Consider the following 27,827-nt stretch of genomic DNA (forward strand, 5'->3'; position numbering starts at 1 on the left):
CACTTCAATATAGTTAAAAATCCAGATCAGCTTAAATAAGAAACGGGGACATCCAAGTACAGTCAGATTTCACTGGTTTGTGTGACTTACTTTGCATTGAGTAAAATGCATATTGCTTCCATCACTGTCATAACAAGATCCGGAGGCTTGGTGAACACCCGGATTTCAGAGATATCAGCTTTGTCCAGGGCATCTAAGGCTTTGTTGGCATTTTCCAGGGCTGGCAGAGCTTCATCTAGATCCCTCTGGGCATCATCAGCAATGGCCTGTGTGTCCTCGGCCTTCACCTTCGCCATGGCTTCATCTTCCTTCACAATACGTCGCACCTGGTGGCAAGATATTATACAATGTATGTTGGCAATACATTTAATGTATATTTGTGTGAAAAGAATTTTAGAATGTACCAAATGGTAAACAAATTCACAAAACTCAGAAAAGCATAGGGCACTTGTAAGCCACAAATGGAGACACCTGTTTTTAGAACAAAAGATTCTTCAGTGTGGGTGGTGCCATGAGACTTTTAAATAAGCTGTATGTCTAGCTGACATCCGTTCAAAGGTTTTCCCCAAAAACAAAATCTGCCAGGAGGGACAAGCCAGACAAAACTCTGATATCACTGAAAAGGATGTTAAAATAGGTCAGTTCCATGGAGAAGTTTTTAACGATTTTTAAGTTTTTCATGATTTTTAACGAAGGTGCGAGACTGAGCCACTTTCAGCTGAGCTTTTCCAAAAACAAGCCTGCAAATCCAGGACTATACAGAAGAAAGCCGAGATCCAAACACCTGTCAATGGAGCATTGTTATTGATACATGAACTATTGTCATTAATTTCTTAACAACTAAATAACCTTTCACTTCCACCCAGCTGTAGAAGTGGGGACCAGCATTGCTGGGGTGTAATTCCTTTTGCCAGACCAGCATCCCATCAAGGAGAGAGTTTTACGTGCTTTACAAATCTTGCATCATTACATTGTATACCTGTTTGTAAATGCAGGATCATCAAAGGAACAATTCCCTTCCTAAAGGGTCAAATTATTTTGAAAACAATGAGCATCAAATGACGCACAAACTGTCCTTAGCCAGTGCTGCTGGGTTTCTCATGTGTGTTTGAGAATGCACAAGGATTTAAGTTTCTTTTAGACATTTTCAAAGAAATGGAACTGGACATGCAATACTCTTGTACAATATTGTCGGGTAAGGAAAGTTGCTTACCTGATCGGCTTTTTCCTGGTCCACTGTCAGTTTTTCCATTAAGGCATTGACATCGATGGACTTTTGCTTTAAGATTGGCTCCAAAGCCGAAAGGTCCACTTTCATTTTGTCAACTAATTCATTTGTTTCTAGAAGCTTGGTTAGGCCATTTTTTACACGATCACGAGCCTAAAAATCAAAATAGAATTACACTCTACCAGTAGTATCACAGACCATGTTAAAGCCCACTGTCTTGTCATTAATTTCCAGTGCTTTTTCACTGCACACACTGTATTTAGAATAAAAAATTATACATTTTTCAGATTCGAAGATCGAGAACAACAGTCAATATTCAAGTGCACCTTAGAGTTAGAGACCAATAAAAAAAGCAATTAAAATTAAAGTAGTAAATTTTCTGGTGACTACACAGTGTACAAAATATAACTATTTGGATAAAATACTTATGCGTTTCGATACTAAAACTCAAAGAATTGTTCAGATTTAGCTACAGTGACCTAAGCAGTGTTTAGACAAGAACAATGATAGTTGTTATGTGACGGTTATCAGAACTCATTTTTGATCTTCTGCATAAAGGTGCATCTATAAAAGCATTGAAAAGAAATCAAGCTTTTAATGAAATGGTAAATGAAAATGCTCTTACCGAAACCAGTTGTTTTCTTTTCTCCCCTAGCATCGACAGGTACAGGTTGATCAATTCCAGATAAGAAGTAGGAGTTGTGTAGTACCTCCGGCGAAGCTCTGCAAAGTACTGGTCGGCCATTTCAGTAACACTGACATGGATTTCAACACACATTTCCGAAAACCTGTCCTTCAGCTGATCGCTCCCAAGGTCAATGTTCTTAAAGAAAGTCTGTGAGACAGACAGGAGGGCCTCCCGGGGCCACTGCAGAGCAAGCCGAACAAAAAAAACGTCAATCCAGGTGTCAGAACATTGCAAATCTGGGAATTGGCTGCTTCATTCATGTATTGTATAATGACATAAAGACAAACTTTCTCTGGATAATACAACCTTATACAATGACGCTTTAACAGCAGAATAAAAGAACAGTGTTAGTTTTAAGGAAATTCTCTGAGGTAAGAACTTTGACCACTCTCCATTCAATCAAACGAAAACTTTCTTTGGGGATACTCCGCAAGGCCTGATCCTGTGCAAAACCACACTTTCAATTATTGATCTGACATGCACTGCCTTGCTGCAGCGGTTCATGACTAGATTGCTTATAGTCATCTTTAGTGAAAAACAATATTAAGAAAAATGTTTTACCAAGTACATAAGTTTTGGTGCTCATAGGACTGCAGGCTGAAGGGAAGTGGAAAAACAGACCTCCATGGCTAATTGTCTTTTTCAAGGAATTAATGGCCTTTTAATATTGAATATTGGACAATAAATTCAATATTTATCAAGCTCAAGATCTCACCTTTACATCTGGACTATAATAGAAATCTAACAGCCTTTACTGTAGAATACTGTATGTTGCAAAACTGGATTTCAAACTGGCATAAATAACACACAGGAACAGCATACATTCGACTAACATTGCTTAATAAATCTTTAATGAATTCTGTTGTGTGAAGTTGGTCTCTGCTTTTCCTGTTAGCAATGCCCTTGTTAAAATTAACTTGAGTTCACTTACAAAGGGAAAGTCACCTTGAAGAGAAAAAAAATAAATGAGAAGAGCATTGTGTACTTTTGTAGGATAGTATACCAATATTTTACTAAACAAACAGGGCTTCTTATTCATAAGGGCTGCCAAGAGCAGCCACATGTGATTTAATCTTTAACAGTTTGTCATCATAAGCTAGAATTGTATTTCCAATGAGGTCAGAGATTTCAGGGCCTAAAGCTCATACTTCCATTAACATAAAGGACTCACCTTTCAGACACTGTAAACATGAGGAATACATCAATAACAATGGACAGTATTATACTGGTGATACATTGTTTTCTCCTTCAAATTGGAATATATTATATATTTCTCTGTATACAGGAAGGAGAATATTTTGGAGAATATTTTTTCCTCAAGAAGAAAGGACTGCAAGATTATTGTCCACCTGATGATTAATTTACAACCAACTGGGCATTTTGCCCACAGGGAAAACAAGAATCTTTGTCTTCAGATTATAAATTAGATACAAAGTAGGTGTACGGGACTGACCTGAACAAACCAGTCAATAGTGCAGCAGTTCACCAGTGATGGGAACATTCGGCAGCGTGCCCTGAATGCATCTCCTACAGGGCTCATACACAGGACAATATGGAGCTTTTCTCTGACACGGGATATAAAATACTGGAAAACCTTCACAGGGAAAAGACATCACAATATGTGCTCTGATTAGAAACAAGGTACAAAGTATCGCAAAACTGCAAATGAAACCAATTTTATTTCCAACCAAATTTACAACCAAAAATGTGTTTCTTTTAAATTTGTTGTATCGCCACATCTGCCTTTGTTTTATTTCAAATTGTAACTGAGCTTTGGCATTGTGATGATACCCAGGCAAATGAAACTCCAATGTTTCAATGAGAATGACCTCAACTAATGAAAAACAGCTGATGTTTCTTGTAAAATGGTGTTAACAGGGAGAAATTCAGTAATGCATGAAACTAGCCTTTTACAAAAGAGCAACTCAGGTTAGCTGTAGATAAATGATAAAGAGCGGGACACCATGCACTTCATGTATTAAAAGCTTGTAGGGGTTGAAATTAACAGTGAAACAGTGACTATCTTTCTGAAAAATTAAAATTTAATGAAGTGTTACTGTTGGCTGAACCTTCGGATGTCCCATGAACAATATGCAAAAGCAGACTACAGGATCATGTTAATAACGGGCTCCTCAGATTAATATGAGATGTACTGTATTGAAAACATCAACACCCTTAGCAAGCCAGATTGTGCTAGAAAAATAAGAACATCTAAAATAAAAGCATGTCTTATCCCTGTCCCACTAAACACTGTGGCAACAGCATAGAGGAAATAACATCACAAGCATTCTCCTTGAGAGAAGAAGACATACATAACTAAATTAATGTAGAAAATGGAGAGAAAAACTACTTTGCTGCATCACTCCATTTTATGTAAATAAGGAGGAAATAAAACACAGGTGTAAGCTTAGTAGAGTGTTTCACATAAATGCAAATATTAAGATATTGTTAAACTTAATATAAGGCTACAATATTAGTTTACTACATAGCAAAGACATTGTTAAATGTCACTAAGTATTATTTTTCATTGAAAATAAATAACATTGACTGCAAAATACTATGTCTTCCTAAGACCATATGTAATTTCATTTCAGACTTTATTTAAATACATGAACCTTGAATATCTGCCTATTAATATGGCCCCAATGTTTGCACAGTTTACTTTTTTTCCCCACTTTGCCATCTCTAAAATTCATTGTTTATCATTATTCTGGCTGCAGAATTATTGAACCTGTTTTTTTTTTTTATGATCACCACATGTAAAACCCATGGTGCTCAGAATGCCACAAATTAAGTGAAGTAATGTTTGGAAAAAATAACAGACATATCTAAATTAATGTAATAATAATTCTGTGAAGATGATAATCTCAAGCTAAGCCAGGGGTTTCCTGAAGGGCTGTGGTGAATGCAGGTTTTCTTGTTAAAATACCAGAGGCTGAAGAGCTGTTAAACTGGCCCAGTAAGTAAATTCTGACCCGATCGAGGTCACTGCTCATGGATGTTGTGTCAGATGCTTTTTCCTGCACATTGTACTTTTTGATCACACAGTCTATACTGTACGTATATTTTTTAATTTTGTGTGCATGTACTGGCTACCCTGCCCAGCCTAATTCTCAGATACTATAACCATGTTGCCAACATTTACTGGAAGTCAGGATACCTACAGTAATTATATGTTTATGTGTTAAGTACCTGTCTTTATTTGATTTCACAAAGTGCTCTTTACTATGCAGCATTTTTTTTACCAACAGCTTTCACTTTCACACTCAATTTCTTCACATAGTGTACAGTCAGTTGTTGCTACAGTGTGCAGAATTCTTATTCCGTGATTCCTTTTAGGCAATGACAGCTCTTGTTTTAATACATGAGACCCCATATGAGTTAAAAGCCTTGTTTCGCTAATTGCTCGGTTAATTCCTTGTGCATTATAAAATAATTTTAAAGTTGTAAAGTGGTTTCCAGTCAAACCTCATCTCTGTTTCCCTCTGGTATTCCAGCTTCTTTGGCTTTGGGCCGAGTCGCTGCCAGAACGTGTTCCAGTTCATCCTTCTCAAAGAGATTAGGCACTTCTCCTGAGTTCAGCATGTTATTAATATCTTCCAAGAACTCCTCTACAACAATCTGTGAAAAATTAACAAGTGCTTCTAACTCCATATTTTAGGGCACAATCAGATCATGCAAATAAATTGCAAAAAGAACAATACCTTAAACTTCTCCGCACCATGAATAATACTTCCATTCCTATTAATAAAGTGTGCACCATTAAAGAAGCAATTATTTTTTACAATTAATAACAAATCATGAGAAAATCTGAATGCAATTACAGCAGTATTTATATTACTGTTTTTGTATTAGTGTTAGTATTCTTATTCATAGATTTGCAGATTGCAACACAAACACTTTAGCTGTGTTTTGACCCTCTGCTATGGTCACTGCCTTAAAAAATAACGTAATTACCTTTTGTGATCTCAACATAAACTTAAATTACCCAAAAAATCGAATAACAATGTTATACTTTAATGCTGTATATAATACAGTGCTAAATATAAATTATTTATTTATGCATTTATTTATTTCAGTAGCTTATTTTCTTATCAAAATTAATAATTCCTTGCATTGATTTATCACTTTTCATACCAAAGGACCACTCAACACACAGTATATACAGGAAGAGAGCAACTCCATTCACCACTGGAGAACAGCAGCTTCACTACACAGCTCATCAGGGAAAGAAGTGAGAAAGTGTTTCGCAGATTCAAATAAGATGGAACATAAGAAGGGTAGATCGAAGAATACCTGAGTGGAAATTAACCAGTGCTGCATGGTTAACACTCCTAATCTTTAAAAAAGTGCCATGTGATCTTTAATGATAAAACAGTCAGACCCTTGGCTTAACATCTCATCTAAAGAACACCACCACCAGCTCAGCTGTCATGTCACCCTGTCCCACACGAGGACTTTGGTTTGGAAATTCTAGTCCAGCAAGAAGACCGCCACCTACTGGTCGACCAGCATCACTTACACCACCAACACAGTTTTCTTTAGAAGTCTCCCATCCCAGTACTGACCAGACCCTGCCTTAATTTGCTGTGGAGATTTGTGATAATATTACTTCCTATTTACAGTCTTGCTGTGTAAGAGCTGTAGGCATTCACAGTATTTTCAGTTGTGCATGTTCTCTAAGCTTTCACAGTATTTTCAGTTGTGCGTGTTCTCTAAGCTTAGATTGACTTTCAAAAATTAATTGAATGAATGCTTTCAAGAGGAGCTTGATTGTTTAATTACATCATTATGCATCTGCATGCTCACAGATGTAATGAGATGTTTTTCTTATTGCTTTATTGGGTTCAGTAATTTTCATTGAGGTTACTGGAGAAGTGCTTTTATTTCTGTGAAGTGGTTATTGAAAGAATTCAATACACTGTTGGTGCAAGTTACCTAGGTGGCTAGAGCACAGCAGATTACAGATTCAGTCACTATTGTAATAATGGTCAAGTCAGCATAATCATGCAAATGAGCTACTCTCCTCTCCTACATCCGCCCTCGCAACACAGCACAAACCTAGTTGCTCTCTGAATGCCAATCAGGTTTATGAATCAGGAAAAAAAGTTTTGAGTTTGAGCACTTTAACTGAATATTATTAATATTGACCGAAAATATTATTACATCAATGCAAATGAACACTAGATTTATTTTAAAAAAAGTAAATTGCCTACTGCTTTATTCTTCTCTTTATGGAGAACTTTATACAAGTGTTTAGAAAGTATTGTTAGGGAATATTATTCATTTTTAAGCAAGAAATCTGGAATAATTAAAAAGTAATGAAGTTAAAAAAAGAATCTTTTACATTTTTCACATATGCCACATATTCCATTCACATACAGTATTCCACACCTGAAAAAGACTCCACAGCCAAAACGTTGTGGTGTCTTTCTTCTTTTTTCAGCATGGAATAAACCCATACTTGTTCCTTATTTTCACCTATTACCAATAAGATAAGACTTCTTGCCAAATGCCTTGGAACATTTTTTAAGTAACACAACAAACACTCGTAACATGAGCCTGAATACAGTACCTGTGTGTCAGTGAAGAGGAATACCATGTCCTTGCCCTCCACTCCTGCCATCTTGTAGAGTTTCCGCAGGTCATCGTGGAAGCTATCGTAGTTGTAACCACGACTCAGTTCAATCTGGAAGCACTTGTACCCACACATGTGGGCAGCCAGCCTCGTGAGGGACTGCTTCCCTGTCCCTCCGACGCCGACCAGGAGAGCGTTTCCTCTTTCCTGCCGGATCATCCGGGCAATCCTGAACAGGAAAACACCTTGTTTCATTGGATTTAAAACAGGCACCAAGGAGAGAAAATGAAATATACTGTAGATCTACACTTGATCGGAGCCAAAGATCTACTGTAGTTTTCTGTTAATTCCTTAGGTGCTTTTCTTGACCTGGTTAGACAGCACACAGTGTGTGCAAGATTAATTGAAAGTTGTTTTGTCACATTACATTTCATTTTTAGCTATCTGTCAAATAGTTTTTTTTTCATCTGGGTTATATTTTGGCTTATTTTATTTGTGATATTTCAAGCCTAAAGAGTATGCAAAGAGCTTGCACATTCCATGTTATGAGTTCAATAATAAGAAGTCTGTAAACTCAAATTTAGCAGTTCTCTTGTAATGTGTAGTTTCAGTGCTGCTTATTCACAAATATAATGTCAGAAATTGCAAAACATGAAAGTCCTTGTGTCCACGTGCTTATTTACTTCATATAATAATTATAATAATAGTAGAATTTCACTTTTGAGTGCTTTTAAAAAAAAAGTTATACAACAACATGCATGCAATACACAACAGAAGCAAAAGGAAAGTGGGGAAAAAGTACAACAAATTGAGTTTGCGATACCAAGAGAATATCTAAATTATGCACTTAAAGTTTTTGTGAAAAGATTGGTTTTATGCAAGTTTTGGAAATGTCGACAGTTGCAGAGCCTCTAATGGATTTGGGCAGTATGTTCTACAGACATGGGCTGCACACTAAATGGCTTTATATAGTCCATTGTCTGGAGCCAAGTTTTCAGTAGAAAGTTCTTTAAAAATCATGTTCTAGACCATTTGGTGTAGGTTCTTATAGCAGATGAGCAGAAGAACCTTAGAGTCTACTATAAATTTCAAGGGGAAAATGGTGCAAATTATTGAGGATGATACTTACAGTACATGCTGATGTAGAATAATTTTAGTTAGTACAGTACCACTCAGAGGACCCACAGAATTGTGGACATACTAATACAATAGTATACTAAAAGATGACCCAGTCTAATCTTGATAAATTAAAGACATGCAATACTTTTGTATCAGATAGGCAGAGTAGGATTTTTAACAAAGCAATGCAACAAAAGGGGAGGAAAACTTTGTGACATTCCTAGCATGCTCCTAATATGATAACAAGAGGCGAACACCATGGCAATATTCCAGTGTCTAAATTCCATGAAAGGTTTGATTTCAGCTCAATCAAAAACAACAATTGTAGTGCTGTCAACCTAATATTGATTATTATGTTTTAAGCAATTAATGACTTCTGACCCAACACACCAAACCAGAGTTTTGGGATTTTTCAATATAGCCATTTTCAGTGTTACGTAATTGCATTCAACAGCAAAATGGTTATTAAGTATATAATGTGGTTCAGCAAAGCAAATTAAACACACTTTTTTTGCCAATAATAAACCCACTGCAAATCACTGTCTTGCTGACAAATGAATAGTAAAGAGAGCAAATCTGGAAAAGATCCTTACCAAAGAGAGCTTAGTTTTAGAAAGAGCACAAGTTTCTTTTGGGGGAGATAGCACAGAGGAGAAAATAATTATTGTAGAATAAACTGTAATCAGATCCTCTGGGCACAACATTTACGTAATGTATGGACATTTCTACAATATTCCCAAATTATAACAGTGTTCAAACAACTACTTAGTACCTGTGGATGGGAGTGAGTAATCTTGAGGCAAAGTCAGATATCACAATTATAAGAAAATGAAACAAAAACAGCATAGAACAATACATAAAAACGCAAAACCCTAGTTGTATAGCCGATCCAGAACAATGCAATGTTCTTCACTGACAACGGGGAAAAAATAACTGGGACAAGATGCTCTCTCCAAGGCTCATATCAGACAGTAAGACATGCAGTGGATGTAGAACACAACATGAAGGTAATTAGTGAAAGATACAGCACAAATACAGTGGGTTGAAGAGTGAAAGGATGAACTATGAGCCATGCATTGAACGACTTGAAGCTGGACAAATGCAGTGTGATGAACAGTGGAGTCAGCAACAGCAGAGCAGTATCAATATTCCCCAATGCACAGCAACTCACAGATAACCACTGCAAACTTTAATCTTAATGTTAGATCCATACAAATTAATAGAAGAAGTCAGATCATGTTTTTTTTGTGTGTGTACAATGCCTTAAGGAAAATCTACAGCAAGTACAGTAAGTACATTTCAGCTGAAGTACTTAGTCAATTAGATAAGAGTTATAGAAAGCACAGTTACCTTGAAACATGTTCTATGGCATCTTGGAAAAATACAAGTTTAGTTTCTTTGGCGTTAGTCACGTTATAGTCATCAAGATAGTCCTGCAGAACTGATCTTATCTTATCTGTATCAGTCAAATCTTCATAGATGCGGTCAGCCTTATCTGTCCCAGCCTGAAATAATAATATGGAAAATAAACACTTTATCCTCAAACTACAAAACCAAAAACACTGTATTTACAGTAACTACTGTTACTTCTCTTTTTTACACAGATGTTTTGACTTTAACATTACCCACAAGCTAAATATATATATATTTTTTAAATATTATTGTCTTGGTTGGTTAATGTGATTCAAAATTAATAGAAGTCAAACACCAAAGCCAGTGACTTATTTTAAACTGTCCCCAACTTTTCAGCTAACACTTCTGCACAAATTAGTACAATTAGTACAAGGCTATTGCCTTGTTGAAGTTACTTGCAAGTTTTTCTGGTACAGTTAATGTTTATACTGTAATTTTAATAATGTCTAGCTTCAATTGCTACTACGGTACATCATATTAACAAACTTCAGATTAATGACTAATGAAAGCTTTTGTATATTGTATATTTTGAATATTATGATAAATAATTCATTTGAAGATAATGTTACCTTCATAAAATCCCCAAAAATGATTGGCTTTGTAACAAAATAGCTGGGGTCAATCTGGAATCCAAAGTATTTGCCTGAAAGGTAAGAAGATCTATGTCACTGTCTCTAGGCACCAAAGGCAAAATTGCTCAAATACAACAAACCAATACATGTCAACTGGTTTAAATGTAAAAGATTCTTAACTAAATTCTTAAAAACTTGTTTGATGTATACAGTACTACTTAAGAACATAGCCTGGTGCACACTACAATCTAGAGTTAAAATCTATTACCTTCAAAAACAAATCCCTTTGTCCAGTTAAAACTTTTAAACAATCAGCAAATTCTGTGGTCATGCCTTCTGAAAGAGGCACCGCATCGTCTTCCAAAAGAAAGACCAGACTAAAACAAAATGCACAGCTCAACAATACATTCGTATCACTAGAAATGGGGGAGCTAAACACAACCAGAAGACTACTACATTAATTTAGGAAAAACATAAGTGAATAAGATCGACAATCTGAAGACATGAACATTCACTTATTATCAGATTTCCCAAAGGCATAATTTTTTTCTTGATCCCTTTCAAATTTGCCATTTTTTTCTGAAATCTACTATAAAATTCTGTGACATGGAAAATACCGCATGCCAAGTACTGTAGTCATGCCTTCTAAAAGAGGTCAAATATCAATTTCATACCTCTGAAAACTGAATAAAAACACTTTGAACACGTTCACCTACCTATACAGTGCACTGTGCTGTCCTCAAAAACCTTTTGTAAAATGCCTCTGGTAGGCACATACATTTTAATTTCCTTTAATGCATGTTAAATCCTTTAATCAGACAGGTTTTCTACTGCACTGTCTCTCTTGGCATTGTAAATATCTTATGATAGAGTCTGGCATAGGTTTTTCTCTTCAGGGCTTATTTCTGCTCTTACAAATTCCATGCATTTTTCACATTATGCTCATTTAAATAATGCTTAGAAATTTCAGGGAAACAGTAAAAAAATCACAACAGAAAATAATCCACCAAATTAATGATAACAGGGAAGAAAGTGTGGCTCCCACATAGAAGGTAGAGTTATATTTTCAACTTACAGTAAGTAGTGAATTACACACACATGTAAGCCGAAATTGTACTGTCCCTTCGATAGCTCAGTAAAACTTTATCAGTCATAATATTTATTAATCACCATACTATTTTTGCACTGTTCCAAGAATTACCTTGCACTGTTTTTGTCCTGTTATATTTTCTGTTTGCTGAATTTTGCACAGTTTTGATTACATGTTATTTATGTTATGTTATTACACGTTACTGTTATTGTTATTGTCTTACTGTCTATTGTCTTATCTTCTGTCCTATTTATATACTGCACCTGAGTGACTAATGAGAAACACTATTCATTATACTATGTAGCTAAAGAGGCCCCTCTTTGTGATCTCAGCCACAGAATGACCTAGTGATCTTTGCAGGTGGGAAAGTAAGGGAGGTGAGTTTATCTTTTTGATAATGATCTTCCCCAGGACAGTGACGATCTAAACTCCAATGACTGATGTCTACTGCTGGTGCCAGGATGTCTAGCCATAGCCATAGAGCTATAGGCACATTTGGACCTGATCTTAAAGTCACAGGGCACAGTCAATCACCCAAAGGTACAGTAGATCTACCAGTAAGTGATCTTTACTTACTTCACCGTCAAACCTGATAGTATCTCAGCCAATCACCAACTGGGATTGTATGTCTCCCCATGTTATATATTTCCCCATATAAACTGTAACCCAGCACATTTACACTGGTTAACCACTGGCTCTCTCAATCTCTCCACCTAAACTGGAAAATTGACTTTTATAACCACGTGACTGCAAGCAGTCCGACTCAGGACTTAAACTTTCTGCAAGATTCCAGGCTGAGAAAGTGAGTCAGCAAAGTAAAGAATTCCGTACAAGATATTCTTCCTAAGAAAATCTTTTCACCTGATCAACAAAATTAGACAGCTGGACTCATTCTTTTTGTCGACATCCAGAATATCCAAGCAATATCCAAAGCTATAGCCAGGTTGAACCAAGTTCCAATTTTGTTTACCTCGTGCCTGGACCTCAAGAAGACAAACTGTGCATAGACTGTTTTTAAAGACCAAGGGCAGCACGACGCTACCTTGGCAGAGCTGCCTAAGGCCACCGTAAGCTGCTAAGCAATGCAAGGCAAGGCAAAAGCTCTTCGTTTCTCTGTCTGCACCAGGACCTTCCCAGCACAGAGGAGCTGCAAGTCGTACAATGAACCAGTCCAGACCAACTCCTTTTCATCTTAGCAAAGTTTAAGCTCATCAAGAATGTTAGGCCAATGGATTGTTGAGTATTACGTCATTATTCACATTCTAATTCTCGAGAGTTGACTCACTCTCGCAATTTACCAATATAACTTCTGATTGTTACAGCAAATTAAAACCCCCGTCTTCTACAAGTAGAAATAAAAAAAAAAACATTAACAAGTAACAGAAAGATTTATGGATTGGATAACAAGTCTTACATAAAACATTTGTTGGTAATGTAAACTTATTAGAATGGCACAGAGCAAAGTTATATTTATAATATATAATCAATTTAAGTCCAGAAAACAAACCCCATGGATTACAATAAAACTTCTGTCATGTGCTATGATGTTCATTTCTTAGAGGGCAGTTCTGAGCTTTCCTCCATTGTCAGAAATATTCCTTCAAACCCATCTACTTCCATTTGTGAACTGCCTTATTTGAGTTTGGATCACAGGTATTTGGCTGACGTTTTTATGGTCATTTGTGGAGGTCAGGGACCATTTGCTTGTAGTCTGAAGAGCTCTCTGACCCTACCCATGATGATATAAGCTGCTACGTAATGTCTTGCATGCATTAACTCCTTTTAAATCCCAAGAAATAAGAACTCTTCAGATGCCTTTTTATAGTGTGGAGGCTTCCATCTCACTTTCAAAGAGCAGAGTGTTACTGTAAATTTGTTTTTCGCCTGGATTTATTTAAAGGAATGCTTAAAAGTTTTCTCGAATTTAATTTATTGACAAATATAACTTTACCATGTTCAATGCAATTACAATTAAAATATAACAATAGATTTTTTAATGCAAATAATTAATAGAATTTAGCATGTTTTGGAATTTTTTAGTTTTTACCACTTTTGATTGGTAATTGCTTAACAGTATTTTAATTGTATCTCCTGTGAATCTCTTAATTTTCCAGTATTTCGTTTATTGCAACCTGCTACAGAACTGGCGTATAGAAACATGTTTTGTGCTGTTGAGGGTCAGGACTACAATTACCACTACAATATGGCTAAACCTACGATTTATCTTCTTTTTAACTGACAATATATAATAGTATTCAGCTTGTAAAAATTGTGTTTTGGAATTATTTAGTTTTGATCACTTTTAAAACTGCAAAATTGGGCCAAATTTGTTTGTCGACAAAACAATAAAAGAACACTTCTCCTGCATTTTGAATGCACCTTAAAGCACAGCAAATGCATCACAAAATGTCTAGGTGTTGTTCAAACCCTAACCCTAACCCCAGTTTGGGAACTTCTGGAAAAGTATCAAAACATTTGCCTTAAGGAACCGTGTTCAAAAAGATACCCAAATGACTCTAGAGTAGTTAGAAACATTTAAAGTAGTTGTATAACAGTATTTTAATTGTATCTGCTGTGAATCCCTTAATTTTCCAGTATTTCCCAGTTTTCACACCTTTTAATATTGACCACTTTTGATTGGCAGGCAAGTGGCTCAGGTAAAACTACAAAATTGAGCCAAATTTGTTTGTCAAGGAAACAATAAAATAATACTTTTCCTGCATTTCAAATACACCCTAAAGCATAGCTTTACATATTTCAAATGTATCTGCTGTGAATCACATTTTATTTTCCAGTATTTCTTTTCTTGCATCCTGCTACAGAAATGGTGCATACAATGAATTAACCGAAATACAATATCCAATTTGTTACACATTCTATTATATTTTTGATATTCTTATTTTATCAAAAGTATGAATAAATATAAAGAACAGGTTATATTCTATTGTGTTATGTTCCTGCTCTTAAAGTTACCTTACACACTCCATGAGCTTTGGATAAATGTGAAACCAGATAAATTAGTAGTAGTTATAAATTGTAAACACACCGCTTCATATCAGATTTTTGATTTGCTAATGTTTCTCAATAAAGTAATAAGAGGGAACTGCTTTCAATTAGCACGTGTGTTTTCATTTAAAACAACACCTAGTCTGATTTGTTAAAACAAAAGGCACACTTCAGGCAGTGTCAGTAAGAAACAAGTGTTATTTCTCAAAAAAAGGGAAATCTTACTGGCCATCTCGGAGACAATTGAGTTGAAATAGCTTTTATCTTCATTGTTGATAAGACGGTCATGGAATACCCTTTGACACTCATGACAAAACAACCTGAAGATCTGATTCTGGTCCCGCACAGTTCCTGGCTCACACTGAAGGATTCCTGAGCGAAAGTAGATAAACAAATAATTATCTAGTAACCAATTGTTTTTTGTGCTGTATTAAAAAGAAGTACATTTTTTCTTTGAAAGATACAGGGCAGCAAAGGAAGAGAAGGCAATTTTATTTTTAGTTTTTTTGACAGTGAAAATAGAGGTATTTAATAGAAAATAGAGGCCTAGCTGAAAAATATCACTACTCTTTCACCAATCAAAACAGTCTGCATGAGCAAAATGAGTGAAATCTTAGCTAAGTGATTAGATAGTGTATGAAAAATATATTTTATTTTATTTTTTTATCCACTTTTATTTTATTTTGTAAATTGCCCTAGATAAGGGCATCATCTAAGTAAATACAGAAAAATAAAATAATGTATTATTACTAGATTAATAGATTAAAGAGATTAATCATTTAAAACGAGCTACTGTACAGTATACAGTACAATCAAAATGTTACACAGCAGTGTAAGTTCTAGTGTCCCAGGTTGGGTTCTGTGTTGGAACACTTTTCTGTGTGTAATCTGTGCTCAAGTGTTTTTTTTCCAAAAAAAATATGGTTCTAAAAACATGCTGGTAGAGTGATCTTCATTTCCGATTTAATGAGGACACTCCATCTCATTACATTACCCTGTAAAAACTATTTAAACCTTTAATAATAAACCTTTTTAATCATCTAATATAAAACCCTTCAAAATATTAATAGCTGAGAGGTCAGAACAAACTTACCTTGCATGCATTTTGATAAATCCCGCAGATTGAACACATAATGTGATTTGGCAGGTGTAGGAAGGAGATCAATGCTCATTCTTCTGTAGATTTCAACTGCAGCTTCCACAATACTCGTCGCAGTTTGTTTAACTGCTTGAGGAAACTCCATTAAAAACCCATTTAGGATGGCCTAAACAAAGTATTACATATTAGAATATAAATGTTAACCTCTCATATGAAGATGGGCTCCTTGCATGATAGAAACAGCATTATGTATACAGTTAAACTTTGTATCCTGATCCTGAACTTGTATCAACTTCAATTCTATTTACAGCTCATTTATTTATCGTTCTGTATCTTTTTGTATAATTTTAAATTGTTTTGTATCATTGAAAGGAGGCAAATACCTTTGCAAGGCTGTCTGGAGACATAACAGAGGGTGTTTTGTCTTTGCTTTGAATAATTAAAACTTTTCTCTTTAAAAATAACTCTGTAAGGAGTTTCTCTTAATTCCATATTGCAAAGCACAATTCTATAAATCCATTGCTGAATGTTCTATGGCAACTTGCAATGTATAAGCCAGCAGGAGGTGCAGTGGCTCTGTGGCTAAGGATCTGCTACTGTGGCTGGAAGGTTGCCGGTTCATATCCCGTGGCCAGCAGAGGAATCCTATTCTGTTGGGCCCCTGAGCAAGGCCCTTAACCCCAGCTGCTCCAGGGGTGCTGTATAAATGGCTGACCCTGTGCTCTTACCCCAAGCTTTGCGAAAAAAGAGAAATTCCTAATACAAGAAATTGTATTTGGCCAATACAGTGATCTTATTATATAAAACCAAACTGATGAGATGAAAACCAAACTGATAATAGATTAAAACTGGTTTCCATGTGTGTTTCCATATGAGAACGAGCATGGTCTTTCTGTTTTATCCAACACGGACTCTTGTGTTTGTCCTGTCCTTGTGACAGAAATTTGGCTCAATAATCTGGAATAATATAATAAATCAATGACATGCTTATTTCCAGAGATTCTGCCAGATTTCATTTCTTTTGCACAACATGAGTTTACCGATATCTAATCAGTTCACACCCTGCCGTCTGCTACATACAGTATATACAGTACAGTATACAGTATACTGTACAGTACGTGAGTGTATAGCTGACCTTGAAGATTTGTTTGAGGCTGTGCTCGGAGGGCGTAGGCAGGCAGAGCATGCTGAAATGTCTGATGAATCGAGGGGTGACCGGATTGCGACCTCCTCCAGGAGGCGCACAGGCAGCTGCAATGGTCATATCCTGAGGGGAGGAAAAAAGACCCACTCAGTACAGAAAACAGGTGCTGAAAGTTATTTTTCAGAGTTGTTTTGTCTCTAAATATGGGTGGCTCAGTGTTATCAGAATGCACTTTCCTATTAAAATATTGACTGCAAATTTTAAAGTTTTAAAAAAAGTATCATTTCCATTTTCAAGATGGACCTTTCATTGAGACTCCTGCTGAGACTACTGTACATATCTACAGTATAGCTGTCTTTTGGAAAACTAAATGTGTAAAACCTCTTACACCACTGAAATATTCCATTCTACACTCTGAAATATGTTTTTCTGATCTGTTATGACTAGATTCATGTGTTTTTCATGTCATTCCTAAAGCTTCAGAGGTTCATATAGGCCCTGGGGGTCTGTAAATCACCAAAAAAATAAATTTAGCTCTTGGATTTGTAAAACACCTCTAATTATCAGACACCCCTAAAAAAGGGACAGAAAATCAAGATTATAGAACTGATGATATTTGAGATATGACAGTGACATGTGGCTTTGCTAATATTCTCCTGGAAAAACTAGACAACCTAAACTATTTGAATTCATGAACAGTGAATTGGCAAATTGCCTGAAATGGGAACATGTCCACAAAACTGTTCATCTAAAAACGCAAGAGCTGTTAAAGATTTTTCCATACAGTATCTGCCAATGAGTCTGAAGATCATAAAAAGTATGCTTTTCACATTTGTTTGCACAGTTATTTGTTTTACAGTGTCTATCAAACACCTGAATAAGAAATTAACAGTATATTACCAGCTTATCTAGACACTGTTAGTTAAAAAGCTCAGCAACTATGCAAGGCTAAGCCTAGTCAGTATTGAGATGGAAGATTCATAATTCCAAGAATAACAAGGCTGCTGCTACAAGTGATTTGGTGAAAAAAAACAAGTAGTGTCGGTGGACTAGTAGTTAGTGCCATTCTCTCTGGATCAAATCGTCCAAAAATAAATATCCTGTGCTATAATTTATGACTGAATTACAAGACAAAGAAATGTGTGCTAAAATAAACTGAATATATTATATAATTACTCTGTCTAATGTTTTCATCAGAAGTTCATTAGTGTCAAAAAATATTGAATAAAGCTCCATAGGAAAAGTGGAGTGAAGAGAAATATCTGTCAACTTCAGTCTCTGATTTGCCACTTGATACCAGAAAACGATAGATTGAGAACTTTACTGTTTTCCAGCCGAGTGAAGCACACAGTTAGATTTTGGTTGAAACTGAGGAAAACGGTCTGTTTTGCACATTCAAAATAAAACAAGGCACATTCAGGGACAAAAGAAAAGGGAGATTGTAGGAAACTATTAGCTAAAAGAACAGTAGATAATAGAAGGAAAAATAAATTCAGAATTCATCAAATATAACTGGTACAGTAATTTCCATGTTAAATTTAAGAAGGCCTTTAATTTATTTAAAAAATATCTGTTCCTTCAAAATGTAAGTGACCGGAAAACACCAAAATTGCGATTTTTGCTTTACACTCAGATAATTTGTATTTGTGATTATGACAATAATATACAGTAACTTGGTCATACAAAGCATTTCTATTTTTTTTCTCAGAATGAGCTCTATGGTTGCATTGGCTAAATGTTGTAGGTTATTGTGATGTTGCCTGACAAATTGCCGCCCAATCTGCAAAAGCAGATTAAATGTTTCTGCAGACTTCAGAATTCATTCTGCTACTGTCATTATTAATTACATCATCAGTAAAGATGACTGAGCCAGAGACAAAGGGATCTATACAGGCATTAGTTTTATCTAGGGAAGTCATGTCTAACAACTTGTTTGTTTGTTTTTTTTTTTGAAGAAGCTATGAAAAGTTTTAATACAACATCAAAGCCATATACAGTTTGATTGATGGGATTTGTTTCACAAAAGTTTCTTTGCTCCTTCCAGTCAAACTGAAAAGGAATATTATATTATTTTATGTGATAATATAATATTCCTTTTTATATTATATTATTCCTACTATGCAGATCTTATCTTATACTGGTAATATATTATATTACCAGTATAAGATAAGATCTGCATCTTTAATTCCATACATGCAAAAGAGAGATCAGTTTGACAAATAGTGTAGTGCTTTGTTCTTTAGTAATCTATCGAACTTTTATTTTTGTGCTATCCACCCACTCCAATCTGTTCTTCCACAATAAAATAAAATAAACCTTGTGGAGTTCACATTTTTAAGAAGAAGAAGAGATTTTTTAAGTAATCATTCTTATCAAACATTATTCCAGTTTAAAACCTGTACTTTTCACATCCTTGTTTATTTGTCACTATTTCAAATAAATATTTCACTATCTCACTATTTGTCAAACTGATATCTCTACTGTATGTATCTCCTAAGTTTAGAAAAAAAAGTAGACATTACGAAACACTACATGGATTAAGTTATCTTACACATAAATGAAGAGAAAAACATAAACAATTAAAAATAGCATTTCTATGTTTGTAGTGAGGCTTATTCATTTTAAAATATATTTGATCTGTTGTTTTTTAGTTCAATGACTTCTACACTGATTGGTATTCATGATTTAACATCTCAAGGCAGTTTACATACTGTATACTCTGCTTCGTGCATTTTAATATTTTTAATATTGCATGTTTTTTTATGTATAAATGTATTTTTTATCTAGTTCTCAATGATGATTCAGAAGACTACTAAACATGGTATTATAATTTTTTCTGGATCTGCTCCATATTTGGTTTATATCATATTTGAAGCAGTAGATTTTTTTAAAGCAGAATTGCATACAATACATTTTATAAGCAAAATTGTAAACATGGATGCTTTTGAAGGTCATTCACATTGTGTATCATAGTTAACAAAAGCATTTTTCAGAGCTTAAAATCTTTTGCTCTTAAGCCCTTCTCTGCACCGAAAGGTAGAATTCATAGGAGACAAAGGCTATACCAAAAATCGTTCTATTTGACAAGACATCATGCGCTTTCAGAATTACAACTCTCTGTAAAACATCATGACTTCTTCATGATGTTAGAATTGTGGTTCAAATACTGTTAACAGTGCCTTTATTCTCTTCCCTGTTGTTAAATCACAGGATCACAGAGCATCTAGCCTGATACTAAGGCAATGGCCTATTTATGGACAGTCTAAGGAGAGTGTGGGGGGTAAAATATGAATGACACATTCGCAGATTTCATAGAAAAAAATCAAGGGTATAAGATTGGGGTATATATCATTTATGCAACAAATACATAAAAATGATTGCTTATTATTAGACTTTATTTCAATTTGGGATGCTGGGATAAACAGCAAGCAGATATCTGACTGAAGAGAGCAGAGAAAATCACTCAAGGATCCAGCTGCTTCGCTGTATTTTTTATTATTGTTGTTGTTGTTGTCTTGTAATCAGTCTTTTAGATGATGATGCCCAGGTGCTATGATCTTACTGGGGCAATGGAAAAAGAGTATCCAGTTATGTACAGAGAATCATCAAGTTAATAAGTTTATAAAATGAGGCTTCTAATGTCATCCACTGTTTCCATTGTTTCCGTTCTGTCTTGTGTATGTTTTCAATATTATGTATTTTAATGTTTCTGTACAGACTAAATGTCTCAAAAAATAAAGGCTACACATGCCAGCAGCCATATCACCCTGCAACAAACAACTGGCAACCCACTGAAGCTAAGCAGGTGTGAGCCTGGTCAGTACCTGGATGGGAGACCTCCTGGGAAAAACTAAGGTTGCTGCTGGAAGAGGTGTCAGTGGGGCCAGCAGGGGGTGCTCACCCTGTGGTCCATGTGGGTCCTAATGCCCCAGTATAGTGATGGGGACACTATACTGTAAACAGGTGCCGTCCTTTGGATGAGACGTAAAAAGGTACTGACTCTCTGTGGTCATTAAAAATCCTGTTTCTCGGTGTAACCCCAGCGTCCTGGCCAAATTTCCCATTGGCCCTAACCAATCGTGGCCTCCTAATAATCCCCATCTATGAATTGGCTTCATTACTCTCTGCTCTCCTCCCCACTGATGTGTGGTGAGCGTTCTGGCGCACTATGGCTGCCGTCGCATCATCCAGGTGGATGCTGCACATTGGTGATGGTGGAGGGGAGACCCCATTACCTGTAAAGCGCTTTGAGTGGAGTGTCCAGAAAAGCGCTATATAAGTGTAAGCAATTATTATTATTATGCTAAAATTGCAAAGCCCATTACATCATCCAACTTTAATTTCACCAACTTCAAAATCCACAAAGGTACTGACAATGTCAATCTAGTGGATTTCTTCAGAATACACCCTGAACTTGAACTAAAGGACACTGTTACGCCACGCCCCTGGAGGACTCGGCATTCCACCTTGCACTCCAGACCAGTCCCCAATTAGCCAATTTACCCCCAGCTTATTTAATGCTGCTTCACATTCTCCCCTGTGCTCAGTATTACAGTTCTTCCTGGCTAGAGCTACTCCTATTCTTCTGATTACTTTCTACTTGGTTTTTTGGCTTCCTGATCCTGGTTTGTTTTTTGACTACGTCTCCTGGTGTTTTGGTTTTGGTACTTTGATTCTCGCTTTGGTTTCGACTCTCGGCTTCCTTACGGCTTACGGCATCGCTTCTGGTTTTGTACTTTTGCACTGGCTTGTCTACCCTCGGCTTTCGGACCTTGGATTGTTCTATCGACTACGCTTCTGGAAATCGCCCTGGTTTTCTGCATAGGGTCCTCACTACTAACTCGTAACAGACACAGTTGAAATTGTGGAAAATACAGAGAGTTGCGATTCAAACTAAGAACATGGAGCTCTTTACAGAAAGGATCATGGGAGTGTGCAACAGAAGCTTCTAAATGATATTGTTGAAGGTGATACCCGGGCTTCTTTCAAGAAAGATCTGGATGAGATTCTTGGATCAGTTAGCTATTAACTACCAAATGAGCTAGGTGGTTCAAATTGCCTCCTTTTGTTTATATCCTTTCTTATCATCTCATGTTCTTGTCACAAAAAAGTATATGTGGATGAATTTGAACTTCTCAGTTAGAAGGTATCATTCTGAAAAGGTACAGTAAATTATCCAGAGATGATGTCAGTACTTCACCCAGATTCAAAGAAAAAGAGAAATATCTTTACACAAAGCTTTGTGGGAGGTCTGGAACAAGCTGCCCAGCCATGTAGAGCAAGCCAATACTCTGGCTTCTTTAAAAAAAATATAAAACTAATTAAAATCCTTGGCTCAATTAGCTCAGGCTGTACAATCCTGGTCCTGAAGGACTAGTGAATTTATAGGTTTTCATTCCAAATCAGATTTTAATGTGCTAAATCAGATTATTGACATAAATTGAGAAATTCAATGCCACTGCTTTAAAGAAACTCAGAAAACCTGTTAATCTAACAGGTTTTCTATGGGTTTTCTATCCACTACAGGAACAGCGCTGCACATCTAGTAACAACCAAACCAGACAGATGAATGTTTTCATGTTCTTAAAAATCTTTAACCAATAAGCACAAGAGTCTTCTTATTTGAACAGTTGCTGATTCAACAATAGCTTACAATCTCTTAAATACAATTGATCTAAAAAACTAACTGGATCGGTGCTCTTCAAGACAAGGGTTGGAGAGCTCTGGACTAGAATAATGCATTTCAATCCTGATGAGCTATTAATTAGGATGATAGCTGCGTACTAAAAATGAGTGGATATAATGTATCTAAAACATAACTGAGCTATTTACAGATATTTAAATAAATAGATTTGTAACCAAGTGATAATAAGAAAAAGTTACTTGAATTTCCTTCCAGAAGAATTTTTCTCTGTCATAGAAGCCATGGAAGTCCTGGTACTGTCGGAGTAGCTCAATGGGAGGTTGAGAACCGTAGTGATCAAGTTTAGGCATGTTGAGGTCATCGACAAATACAATCACCTTCTTGTTTCCAGGAGCCCCTAAAAATCACATTCACAGAAACCATCTTTCAAAACAGTTTCGAATCATCATACTGTATCAGATAGTATTTCATACTTTATTGAGCTTCTTATCAATGAGATAGGAACAATGCTTCTGTATAAAAAGTAAGAAACATACTGTAAATATTTTCTTTATTGTATTTCTGTATTGGCATTTGATTACTGTATTTCAAGCGAAGGAATTCTACTTCACCCTAAGAGCACTGTTATGAAGATCATTGTTGGATGGAACTCTTACCCAGTATATTCTTTCTTTTTTTTTCTAACTTTGACTCAATAATTTCCTGTGTCCTAGCAGAAGACGTCTGTGCTGAGAAGTTGATGTAAACAGGAACATAACCAGCCTTGTCTTGAATGCTGTTCAGTAATCCTCGGGCAACAACAGACTGCAGAAGCAATGAAACTTCACATTAAAAGACCACGTCAACTTTGGTTATGAAAAAATCTTAAGAAGACCTTAATCTGCATGGAGCAAAATTTCTAATTTTTCATTTTTCATTGAATATACCTATTGTATTGCCGAGTTTAAATGATGTATTCAAGTAATTGGCTAACTCTTAAATGGTTTGTTACATCCTTTAACACGATAATAATGTTGCAATTATTGTGATTTTCTTTAAGGCCAGATGTCCGAATCTCTTTTGATTTTCTTAATGACAAGTAAATTTGTTTTTGAATTTTCCATTAATCCTGTGATGTATTTACTTACATCTTATTATTCACCAATCCTTCATTGTTTTGCCAAGGCAGTGTAGCAGTTTTAATTTAAAAGAGAATTATACATAAGGCGTTTGATAATACAAATAGGAACAACTACAGATATTATCTGTTTGTATTAGATTAACTTTATCTAGAAAAAAACACATGTGCAATACATTTTTCTGTTAATTAACCACATAGCCACTCTTTCTAGATGTTCAGCACAGAAATGTTATATATGTATTGTTTTAAATTGTGGAATATTTTATTCCATATATAAGATTTTAAAATAGCAATCGCATTTCATTTTCACTGAATATAAAATGAAAAAAATATAATCAAAATACTCATCCTATCGATTGACCACTATACAGTAGCAGTACTTTCATCTCCTCTTCAAAAGGTTACTAAATAACATAAAAAATTACTGTGAACAGAATTAAAGTATATCTGTGTGAAATACTAAGACTTAGATGATTTTATATACAGTATGCGAAATACAAAATAAATTACATTAGCACCTATACAGAGAAATAATTAATGAAAAACATGCAGTTACCTTCCCAACTCCTGTTGTGCCAGTGAAAAGTACAGACTGCCTGACAGCAAGTAACTTTTCCATAAGGTAGCCATATCGAACAGTATCAGTTGTTGGAACAAGCATCTCAAAAAATGGTGTTTCATTGTTGTACTTGAAAATAGGGATGATTCGCTCCCAAGGCTTAAGAAGCTTGCTTTCATAATCCATGTACACACTCCACAAATCTCCTGAACTTGGCATCTATCAATGGGAACATTCAATATTAAAATATATATAAAATAATTGAAACAAGTTTTTTTTATTTACTTAGTGGAGATACCTTTGTGCAAGGCAGATAACATTTTTGTACAATCAAGCACCTCAATTACAGAGGTAAGTCTGACTAAGTGTAATAAGCACAGTGATATAATGGAGATATATTGTCACCCAATGAAATACAAAATATAGTATTTCTATCTCTATTATACAGTATAAGCACAGTGAGTTAAAATTTTCAAATACATCATTTATACAGTACAGTATGTATAGATTTATGCATTGGGTGTTCACTGCACAACTTTTTGTTAATGTATAATGCCATTTTCAATCAATTAAGGCAGGTAGAATATCTCTTTGAATGCTTTCATATATACTAGGGTGTACTGCACAACTATTACATAACACAAACCATGTTCCTTTTTGTATTTGACTATCTCTTGCTGGTTTTAGCTGTAGTTAACTAAGAATATGCCATGATCTCTGACCGAATATCTGTCTTTTTATACAGTTTGATACAGTTTGTTGTTCCTATGATTATTATTTAAAGGAAAATGTGCTTCATTTGACTCCAGAGTCCCAGAAAAGCTTAGCCTCTCATAACGCTAAAACCGTCAGTGTAGAAGCCAAAAATACACATTTTTTAGTCTTACCAATTCTTTCTACATACCCAGTTCCACTAAATCATCTGATAGTCAAAGGTATAGCAACATTGTTTTGTTTGATAAGAGAATGTGACTCGTGTTTTTTGGAGCAGTTATATACTCAGTTGAGCTGAGACAGAAATACTAATAATAAGTATAGAAGGCCTATTTGTTAATATTTTGGAAGACCAGTTTAATAATAATACAATTGCATTTCAAAGTGCATTTTAAATACAGTAAATTCAATACTGTACGGTGGCACAAATGTAATATACATAACATAAAGTAAATAGAGGGGAAAAAAGGGATTACATTCAATTGTGCATAAGAATTCAAGACCACAAAGGAAGTAACAGAGTCTTCAGATGGAAAACAGCTTCGCAATATGCTGTTTATACTGTATACCTCATACTGGAGCCTGTGTGTCTTTTTTGTGTATATTGTACAAAATGAGACACATTTATTTTATGTGGGGCACAGGATTTTGTCCTAACTGACTAATGTGTTTAATCAAACATCTAACATTTTACATGCCCAGCAGCTCTGCAGCTGGGGATTTTGGCTATATTGCACAGGATAGTCAGACATTCTGCACTTTGCACCAAAGGGCTTTAAACAGAAGGGGCAAATATTGCTGGAAGATGCTAATAATAATTATGAACACGTACACAATCATTTTAAACAAATGTGAAGGAAAAAAAAGCTTAATATCTGACTTTATTAAAACCTTCTCAGTGCTTTGCACAACTGCTATTCAAATATACAGCAAGATCAGTACAGATTTGAGAGCCTTTTGAAGTCTGTTACATGAAGAGGTATGTTCAAATGAATATTATATATATGCAATTATCAAATAGTGAATTATGTGGATCAGCCTGTATAATTGATAGAGACATACAGTTTGGGTCAGTCAATACAAGGTATTATTTTAGTGAATGTATGAAAATATTTTTTTATAATGGCATGGATTTATCTGCTATAATTCTATTAATTGTATTCCATTTCTATTGTAAACTGTATTTAATGTAATCCTTTGAGTTATTGATGACTGTGTCATCCAATTCAGGGTCACGGGGGAGCTGGAGCCTATACTGGCAAGCAACAGGCGCAAGGCAGGATACACCCTGGATGAAATGCCAGTCAATCGCAGCACACACACAGACATGCACATAAACACATGAGGGCCAGTTGTTCTGAAGCCAATTAACCTACCATTATGTTGTTGGGACTGTGGGAGGAAACAGGAGCACCCAGAGGAGACCCATGCAAAGATGGGGAGAACATACAAACTGCACACAGATAGCTCTCCAGGTCTGAAATCTACGACCCAGGGTCCCAGCACTGTGAGGTAGGAATGTTAATCACTGCACCACCATACACCCAAGTTAGCATCCTGAAAGTTATATACTGTATGATGCTGTTCAACTTTTTCATTGTTTTTGACTCTAGAAAAAAAAAACAGGTAGTAAAGGTGCTACAATAAAAGTGTTCTGAATAAAGTCCCGGATCGTATAAAACAGCATTAAACATAGTCTTTGTAATGTTCATTGGAAACAATACCTTTGCATCAGTGTTATCCTCAAACTGCTGCTTTATAAAAGTATCAAAGGCATCCCAGTGATTGTCAGTTAGATTCCCACCTACTGACCACAGGTAGCAGAAAAGAAATGTCTGGCAGAGGACAGGGCCTAATTTAGTCAGGTCCTGTATAAGACACATACAAAAAATATTTATTGCATATAACACTGAAACACACTTTATATAGAAATAGAATTTATCAAATTGCAAATACTGTAGATGCATCTTTAAACTATTTGAATTTAAACTACTTGAAGAAACAGTAAACAGTGGCACCCAGTGACCAAAGACAATATACAGTATGTGCTCCAGAAAGGAATAATTTATTACAAGCAAGTCTACTTCAATTTCTTACATCAAACATTGCATATATAAAAATATGTATTGCAGGTACTACATTTATATGAACTATTATAGAGCTGTAGCACTGGGGCCAAATAATAATTTTACCATGTACGCATGCAGTACTCTTTTTTAAATTATTTATACAAATTAGACTCTAAACTAAATTCTTTCAAAGAAATGCCATTCAGTGATTTACCATATTCAGATCAGGTCCTCCCTGGCCAAGTAGAAGAGATTCCAGCAGACAGCAGAGTGTTGTGACTTTACTGATGTCCACTTGCGCCATGGCTTGAGTGCACTTCTTAGCCACAAACTGCAATCCTTTCTCAACGTAGCGACTAAAAAGATCCAACAGGTACTGCCTCTTCTCTTCCGACAACTGCAAGGGACAAATGTTAAAATATGTGATTAAATATACATCAAACAGGCACCCTATAAAATTATGAGAAATCAGACCATAAAGAAAGTCAAGGAACAAGAACACAGCAGTTTTACACTTTACCACATTTTTAGACAATTGCATTACATTTCATAGAAATGGTTGTAGTTATTTAATCAATAAAATATCAAATTAAACCTAAGATTAAATTAGTTTAAACATTTAATGTTGAAATTAATCAATATTGTTTTCCAATTGTTTGGAAGTGATGATTTTATAATATCATTTATCAGTGATAATAAGCACATTAACATATATATTCTTTAAATGAACCTCAGAGGTTTAACATTTTTGAAACTGTGTTTTAAGTGATACCTGTCACCTTCA

General features: G+C 35.4%; 1 protein-coding gene across 1 annotated transcript in view; it reads right to left on the reverse strand.

The window, feature by feature from the left end:
* Window positions 1–27,827, reverse strand: part of dnah6 (dynein, axonemal, heavy chain 6) — a 115,459-nt gene that overhangs the window by 51,727 nt on the left and 35,905 nt on the right. Inside the window, exons 36-51 of the mRNA XM_088624575.1 lie at window positions 27,258–27,440; window positions 26,699–26,842; window positions 24,258–24,479; window positions 23,238–23,385; window positions 22,821–22,978; window positions 16,929–17,060; window positions 15,788–15,959; window positions 14,920–15,066; window positions 10,596–10,669; window positions 9,964–10,118; window positions 7,492–7,723; window positions 5,385–5,537; window positions 3,370–3,510; window positions 1,854–2,096; window positions 1,214–1,381; window positions 91–326 (exon numbers count right to left, since the gene is read on the reverse strand). Of these exons, the coding sequence (XP_088480701.1) occupies window positions 91–326; window positions 1,214–1,381; window positions 1,854–2,096; window positions 3,370–3,510; window positions 5,385–5,537; window positions 7,492–7,723; window positions 9,964–10,118; window positions 10,596–10,669; window positions 14,920–15,066; window positions 15,788–15,959; window positions 16,929–17,060; window positions 22,821–22,978; window positions 23,238–23,385; window positions 24,258–24,479; window positions 26,699–26,842; window positions 27,258–27,440 (2,708 nt within the window). The remainder of the gene's footprint in view (window positions 1–90; window positions 327–1,213; window positions 1,382–1,853; window positions 2,097–3,369; window positions 3,511–5,384; window positions 5,538–7,491; window positions 7,724–9,963; window positions 10,119–10,595; window positions 10,670–14,919; window positions 15,067–15,787; window positions 15,960–16,928; window positions 17,061–22,820; window positions 22,979–23,237; window positions 23,386–24,257; window positions 24,480–26,698; window positions 26,843–27,257; window positions 27,441–27,827) is intronic.

Source organism: Lepisosteus platostomus, chromosome 1 (assembly GCF_059453375.1).
Source record: "Lepisosteus platostomus isolate fLepPlt1 chromosome 1, fLepPlt1.hap1, whole genome shotgun sequence".
NCBI classification, from domain to species: Eukaryota; Metazoa; Chordata; class Actinopteri; order Semionotiformes; family Lepisosteidae; genus Lepisosteus; species Lepisosteus platostomus.